Genomic DNA, 7402 nt, shown 5'->3' on the forward strand with positions numbered 1-7402 from the left:
TTTGGAGATTTTCTTCCCAGCCAGCCAGTGCAGTATTGCAGGCAGTTTGGTATCCACTTCTGTCTGTCATCGTTCCCCGCTCGTCCTTGTTGCATTGCATCCAGCTCGCAAAGGCTTCCGATCACTGGCAGGCCGTAACGCTGGTGGTGGCTGCGGGCCAGAATCTTACCTTGCCTTCTCCAACTTCTTTCATCGCTACTGGGAGTATATATAATGGCAAGCTGACCCTCCGCTTTATAGGTCTACAAGATCCTTCAGTTCTTTCTCTCTCACTCAATCCATCCATCAAATTATCAGTCAATTTGACTCTACTCTTTCAAAATGGTATTTATGCGCTCCGTCTCCCGTCAACTTCGACGGCCTGCGACTTCTCTTCTTTCAAGCAGAGGCCCTCTCGCATCGGCGGGCAGCAGTCCCTTTTGGACCTCGCCTTTGGCCAACTCCATTGCTGGTGCACGTACGCTAACCGCCTCGGCCAATCTACAGGGCAAGGTTCTTATGGTTCTCTATGACGTAAGTCCGTCTTCGGCTTCGGCCTCGGCCCTGATCCATCAATGACGACAAAACATCAACTAACAAACAATGATTAGGGCGGTGAGCACGCCAAGCAGCAGCCTGGTCTTCTGGGTACCACGGAGAACGAGCTTGGTTTGAGAAAGTGGCTGGAGGACCAGGGCCACACTTTGGTCACCACCTCTGACAAGGAGGGTGAGAATTCCACTTTCGACAAGGAGCTCGTTGATGCCGAAGTCATCATCACCACCCCGTATGTGGCTTCCCTTAACATAACACTTCCCGTTATGCCCCCTCCCCCCCCAGCAACACTTTTAGCCACTAACTTGGTCGGTTCAGCTTCCACCCCGGTTACCTCACCGCGGAGCGTTTGGCCAAGGCCAAGAACCTCAAGATCGCCGTCACTGCCGGTGTTGGCTCCGACCACGTCGACCTCAACGCCGCCAACAAGACAAATGGCGGTATCACTGTTGCCGAAGTCACTGGCTGCAATGTTGTCTCCGTTGCGGAGCACGTTGTCATGACTATCCTCACCCTGGTCCGCAACTTCGTTCCTGCCCATGAGCAGATCCGTAACGGCGAATGGGACGTTGCTGCCGTTGCCAAGAACGAGTACGATTTGGAGAACAAGGTCGTCGGAACTGTCGCTGTCGGCCGCATCGGTGAGCGTGTCCTGCGCCGTCTCAAGCCTTTCGACTGCAAGGAGCTGCTCTACTACGACTACCAGCCTCTCTCCCCTGAGGTCGAGAAGGAGATCGGCTGCCGCCGTGTTGATGACCTCGAGGAGATGCTCGCTCAGTGTGATGTCGTTACCATCAACTGCCCTCTGCACGAGAAGACTCGTGGTCTGTTCAACAAGGACCTCATCTCCAAGATGAAGAAGGGTAAGATGCCTCTTTTCGAATCGGCATAGAATCTCAGACACTAATACAACTCTCCAGGCTCTTGGCTCATCAACACCGCTCGTGGTGCCATCGTTGTCAAGGAGGATGTCGCCGAGGCCGTCAAGTCTGGTCACTTGAGAGGCTACGGAGGTGATGTCTGGTTCCCTCAGCCCGCCCCCAAGGATCACCCTCTGCGCTACGTCCAGGGCCCCTGGGGCGGCGGCAACGCCATGGTTCCCCACATGTCCGGTACCTCCATCGACGCCCAGATCCGTTATGCCAATGGCACCAAGGCTATCCTCGAGAGCTACTTCTCCGGTCGCCACGACTACAGAAACGAGGACCTCATCGTCCACAATGGTGACTATGTCACTCGCGCCTACGGTCAGCGCAACAAGGCTTAAACCCCGGAGGACATTAATATGAAATACATGACTCGAATAGTTCGGCAGATGTTCCTGGTTTGAACGTCTCCTTGACGATTTAGCTATTTATGATACCTTCAAAATACAAATACCTTCAGTTCAAATTTCTTTGCGCATGGCATCGGGCTGTTTCCGAAGCTGCCCCACACCTTCGTAAGCTTGGAATGTTGAGCACTGACATAAGACTTTTCTGGCGATGCCTTGACAGTAGTCTATATCTGGATTCCTTCCGCAATAAGATAACTCCCCCGTGCCGCCGCAATGGACCCATTCATCCGGAGTTGCGGTATTCATGCAGCACCTAGGCTCTGAATTTTGTGTTCTGTGCGAGTCAATGGCCGCTTCAGCCTACTAGACTCTAATTTTAAATCAACTTTGCTACATAACATAACTTATACGGGTGGTTTCCACTTCGAGCACTGTAGATATTGTGGCCCATCTGGCTGCGCAAAGATGTGATGACATCCTCAGTGACATGTGGGAGTGAGTTAGTGACAGCATTCCGTAAATATCTCTATAGGTATTAAGGCATGGGAAGCGGATTATTGCCAAAACTAGCGTCGACACTGCGGATGGTCCTCTTCTTCGTCCTCACTGTCATCCATGAACCCGGCCTCAAGTTCCCGACTGAGTCGTCTCCCAGAGTCGACGACTGAGTTGCGTTGCCGTTCGAGGGCCCCTCTTCGCTCTACATCCATGTCCATCCCCACCATAATCTCGCCCTCTTCATCGTATATACTGATGTTGTCGTCCTGGTCGGCTAGATGCTGCCGCTGCCACGATGAGGGCAAGAACCGGCGCATGATGGCATCGGCGATACGGTCCCGAAGGGTCAACGTGTGGGCGGAGATCGTGTGGAGCGGCAGATACTGCGAGTATCGTTGATGATAACGTCGAAAGAAGGGGATGATCACGAAGGAGAAAAGGAGATAAAGGGTGAGCGAGATCACCGCGGGGATGATCATCGTCTGCGCAAGGAAGCCGTCTGTTAGGGCCGTGACGAGTCAGATATGAGGACTGATGGAGGAAGAGGTTCACCTTTGCAAAATTCGATGCGGAACCCATCTTGGCCTGCAAGTGTCCGTCCGGGCCCGAGGAAATCGGCGCTTGTCGTGTGTCGTCTACTCTCCAGCAGAAAGAGGAAGCGGAAGCGGAAGAGGAGGAGGAGGAGGAGGAGGAGGAGGAGGAGGAGGAGGAGGAGGAGGAGAAGGAGGAATAGGAGAAGGCAGCAGCAATCGCAAGCGGGTGAACAATGCACGACGCAAGGCTGTGTGATCCAATCCCCAAAAGACAGAAAATTAAACTGCCATAGTAACCAGAGATCTCCACAGATACAGAGGTTCAACCATCCGGGAAATTTAACAGCACAGTGGAACGGCACATGGTCTGGTCTGGCTATTATTTTATTCTTTCCACTCACCTGCTCCGATGAGGCCGCCGATAACCTCCGTGCACGTGATACCGTCATGGCAGTCCCACCTTCGAGTAACTTAGTACCCAGGGCTGAGAATGGTAGGCGGTCAAGGATGTACGTGCAGTGAAGTGCAGTGGCAGGACAAAAGATAGAAGAATCATATCATATCACGTGGCAGTACTGTTACTCTGGGGAGAGCCACTGGTGGTGTTCTAGAGCCGCTCTTCAATCATGCCGCCCCCCTGATGCCCCGTGCTTTACAGTCCTGACATGCAAAAAGACTCCAGCCACTAAACCACATCCTAAAAGGGTTTCTATTTTCCACTGCTGGAGTAGGATAGCCCTACTAGGTGGAAATCCGAATCTCTTGACTCAGAATAGATCGCCTTTTTCCCTTCGTTTGCGATTCATACATACATTTGGGGAATCTCCGTGGTGTTCAGAAGGCGGAATTCCCACCTCTCTCTTTCTCTTTCTCTCTCTCTCTTCTCTCTCCCCCTCCCTCCCCTCCTCCCTCCCTCTTTTACTCTTACGCCCGCTCCGCTGCGGGTAATAATAATTTCCTTCTAGTCAATTCAGGAGTGCAAGGTCCTACGCTGGCGCCTTGGATCTTCTTTTCTTTTCCCCTCTCTCTTTCTCTTTCTTGATTTCTTCCTCTCATTCGAATCCTCAATTAACGACAACCCCCCGGAAATCGGACGAGTCGTTAGGACGGAAGGAAAGATTATCATTAGCGCTCTTTTCAGCCTACTCTTTCCTCAGCGGATTTCGCTCATGCTGCGCTTTGCATCTCCCAAGCGACGTTCGTCAAGATGCCAACCAGCACGTCTGCGCCTGAAAAATCGAGACAGACCTCCGCTGGGAAGTCGTTCTTTGGGAGGAAGTTGCACAAAGAGAAGTCGGTAGACGAACGATACGACCCGCATGGCTCGCACGATAGTCTGGCGCCTCCTGGAAGCGCCCCCGGGTCTCGCTCATCCCGCCATTCCAAACGGTCGTCCGTCCAGTCCGTGGACTATCCCCACGAGTTTGATCCCAGTGGTGTGTCCATGACCGCAGGTGTCCTGACTTCGATTCCCTACGAGAGCTTGCCCGCCGATACCCGATCGCCTGTCCCCGTCGATCACCTCTCAAGACCTAGTTCGTCCTCACGTAAAGAACCGTCGCCGAACCATCTCGCCAAAGGAAACAGCGACTACCACCAGTACCCGGCATGGAACCCGGCCAGCGTCCCCAACAATAACACCACCACCACCACCACCACCACCACCAACAGCGCTTCGTCACACCCAACTGGCCCCCGGCCACCTCCGCATGGCTTGAATGTGACCATGACGGGAAGTACATCGGGGGATAAGGGTGCTCGATATCAACAGTGGGGACGCCCGGGCAGCTCTGCAGCCAATACTGGCTTTAGCCACAGCTCCTCCTCTACACTAGATTCATCGGCGCAATCGCGCTTGTCCTTCGACCAGCTTAGTGTTCATTCGTCGATGTCATCTAATACTCGGGGTTCGAGCTATTATGCATCAGAGAGCTCTTCGCGCACGCTGACACCTTCGCATTCCGCCGATCGCACAACTTACGCATCAAATGGCAGTTCCGGCCGCCTGTCGAATGCACAGGCAGCATGGCAATCGACCCAGCCCGCTCAACCACCCAAGATTCCGGTTAACCAGGAGCAATATCTCGCCCGACCGAGGGACGATCGAGTGGTGGATCAACTGTTTATCGAGCTGATGCAGAAACGAGGATGGCAGAACCTCCCGGAGCAGGCCAAACGACAGATGCTCGCTTATCCGGCTTCGAAAAAGTGGACCTTGGTGCACCAGGACCGGTTGACGGAGATACAGGGGGAACAGAAGCGGCGGCAGAATGCTCGGCAGACTCACGGCCATGATGGACCCTCGGGTATTCTGGAACGCGCTGATGAGGAGGGAAGCCCCGAGTGGTATGTGAAGAAGGTTATGGACGATTCAATCACCTCGAAACAGCTGGCCAGTCTAAGTGTCAGTCTACGAACGCAGCCAATCAGTTGGGTCAAGGCTTTTGTTGAGGCGCAGGGTCAAATCGCTTTGACAAACGTGCTTGCCAAGATCAATCGAAGGAAGGCTACAGGTGTCGTCCCAGCTCCCCCGACAGGGGATAAGGATCTGGATCGTGAATATGACATCGTCAAATGTTTGAAGGCCTTGATGAACAACAAATATGGAGCGGACGATGCTCTCGCACATCAACAGGTCATTGTGGCTCTTGTTAGCTCACTGCTATCCCCTCGATTGAATACGCGAAAGCTGGTCAGTGAAGTCTTAACCTTTCTCTGTCACTGGGCCGAGGGCCATGGGCACCAGAAGGTCCTCCAGGCTATGGACCATGTTAAGAATCACCATGGGGAAACCGGCCGTTTCGACGCCTGGATGCGTATTGTGGAGGTGACCATTGATGGCCGAGGGAAGATGGGCAGCCTGGTTGGCGCAAGTGAAGAATATCGCAGCGGCGGCATAGGCATGGAGAACCATCTCATGGAATATGCTGTTTCAACCATGCTGCTCATCAATATGTTGGTGGATGCGCCCCAGAGCGATTTGCAGCTCCGCTGTCATATTAGGGCTCAGTTCATTTCTTGCGGCATCAAGCGCCTCATGACCAAGATGGAAGGCTTTCAGTACGAGGTCATCGATAAGCAAATTGAACGGTTCAGGGAGAATGAAGCCATTGACTACGAAGACCTGCTGCAACGGGAGAGCAGCAGTATGAAGGACAGCATCGAGGGCGAGGTCAAGGATATGAGTGATCCTTTGCAAATCACAGATGCCATCACCGCCAGGATACAGGGCACTCGGGCTCATGATTACTTCCTATCGGCCATGCAGCACATGCTCCTGATCCGGGAGAATTCTGGCGAGGATGGTCTTCGTATGTACCAGCTGGTGGACGCTATGCTCAGCTATGTCGCTATGGACCGTAGGCTTCCCGATCTTGACCTCCGACAAGGGTTGACCTTCACCGTGCAAAGTCTTTTGGACCGCCTGCATACAGACTCCGAGGCAAGACGAGCTTACGATGAATCTTTGGAAGCTCGCCAGATCGCGGAGGCTGCTCTTGCGGAGCGCGATGAGATGAAGGCCCAGGTAGAGCTTGGCGCAGATGGCTTGGTTAAGAAGCTGCAGAAACAGATCGATGAACAGACAGGGATCATTGAGCTGCAACGGAGACGTGAGGAAGTGATGCAGGCGGAGCTTGCGGATGTTCAGAGGCTACGGGCTCAAGAGTTACAGCGGAATGAGCTGGAAACTCGAGAACTCTACCTGATGCTCCGAGACGCCCAGGATATAGCTGCATCTACTGCCAAGAAGAGCAACATGGCCGAAGCGGATCCTTCACAGATGAGAGGCATCCTCGACCGAGAGAAGCTCTTGGAGCGATTGGAGATGCAGCTCGAGCGAACCAAGACACAGTTCAAGCTGGAGGGCAAGGTATGGGGTCAACATGTCACCTCAGATAGACTGCGTGAGCTTCGAGAGCAGATGGATGGCGAAGCCGATGCCGACAATGAGTTTGGACAACGGAAAGGTCAAGGCCTGGACGTCAACGCCTTCGGATCGGTTCACCGGAAGAGAAGCCATCTACCGGGCATGGACCAAGACGACAGTTCCGAGATTCGGACGCCAGTCGACGAGTCCGGTGAGGTCGTATACGAAAAAGCACGCCTTGTTGATCTTCATCGACCCAAAGTCAATCCTAAGCAAGCCAACGGTCTCCTGGGAGAAATCGCCTCGAAGGTTCCTAAGATTGACGCTGAGGAGGCTGACGATGCTGTCACAAATGGCTCCGTGGACAACAAACTTGCTGAACCTGGAACAGAAGATCGCCCTGCCAGTTCACAACAAGAAGGAGCCAGGGTCGAGGGTGCAACTGAAAAGGTCGAGAATAAAGGTGCTCCTGCTCCTGCTCCTCCACCCCCACCCCCGCCTCCGCCTCCTCCTGCGCCAGGAGGGCTGGGGTTCGCACCTCCTCCTCCTCCACCACCTCCGCCTCCTCCTCCTGCGCCAGGAGGGCTGGGGTTCGCTCCTCCCCCGCCTCCGCCTCCGCCCCCGCCTCCAGGAGCTGTTGGGATCCCACCTCCGCCCCCTCCGCCCCCTCCTCCTCCACCAGGAAAATCAGGG

The 7402-nt window shown here is 54.1% G+C and overlaps 3 protein-coding genes across 3 annotated transcripts in view; 2 read left to right on the top strand and 1 right to left on the bottom strand.

Annotated features, from left to right (window-relative positions):
- Nucleotides 1-321: 321 nt before the first annotated feature.
- On the top strand, nucleotides 322-1801 carry fdh (formate dehydrogenase (NAD+) FDH1; the record flags this gene model as incomplete). Its single annotated transcript, XM_025643702.1, has 4 exons — nucleotides 322-513; nucleotides 591-766; nucleotides 853-1397; nucleotides 1455-1801. The coding sequence occupies 4 exons, from the start codon at nucleotides 322-324 to the stop codon at nucleotides 1799-1801; spliced, it is 1260 nt and encodes a 419-aa protein (XP_025504783.1).
- Nucleotides 1802-2209: 408 nt separating this feature from the next.
- On the bottom strand, nucleotides 2210-2985 carry BO66DRAFT_428390 (uncharacterized protein). The gene is made up of 2 exons (XM_025650401.1): nucleotides 2861-2985; nucleotides 2210-2790 (listed from the first exon to the last, which is right to left on the bottom strand). The coding sequence occupies exons 1-2, from the start codon at nucleotides 2885-2887 to the stop codon at nucleotides 2377-2379; spliced, it is 441 nt and encodes a 146-aa protein (XP_025504784.1). The 5' UTR covers nucleotides 2888-2985; the 3' UTR covers nucleotides 2210-2376.
- A 758-nt stretch (nucleotides 2986-3743) lies between these two features.
- Nucleotides 3744-7402, top strand: part of BO66DRAFT_428391 (formin sepA) — a gene marked incomplete at its 3' end in the record, with an annotated part of 3942 nt that continues 283 nt past the window's right edge. Inside the window, exon 1 of the mRNA XM_025650402.1 lies at nucleotides 3744-7299. Within this exon, the coding sequence (XP_025504785.1) occupies nucleotides 4049-7299 (3251 nt within the window). The 5' untranslated portion in view covers nucleotides 3744-4048. The remainder of the gene's footprint in view (nucleotides 7300-7402) is intronic.

This window comes from Aspergillus aculeatinus, assembly GCF_003184765.1.
Source record: "Aspergillus aculeatinus CBS 121060 unplaced genomic scaffold BO66scaffold_20, whole genome shotgun sequence".
NCBI lineage: Eukaryota > Fungi > Ascomycota > Eurotiomycetes > Eurotiales > Aspergillaceae > Aspergillus > Aspergillus aculeatinus.

Excerpts from the sequence above, each read along its gene's own strand:
- BO66DRAFT_428390 (XM_025650401.1), bottom strand. The coding sequence starts at position 2,887 with ATGGGTTCCGCATCGAATTTTGCAAAG. Across the intron at positions 2,791-2,860 it reads CCGCATCGAATTTTGCAAAG|ACGATGATCATCCCCGCGGT; the intron begins GTGAACCTCTTC and ends TTCCTTGCGCAG.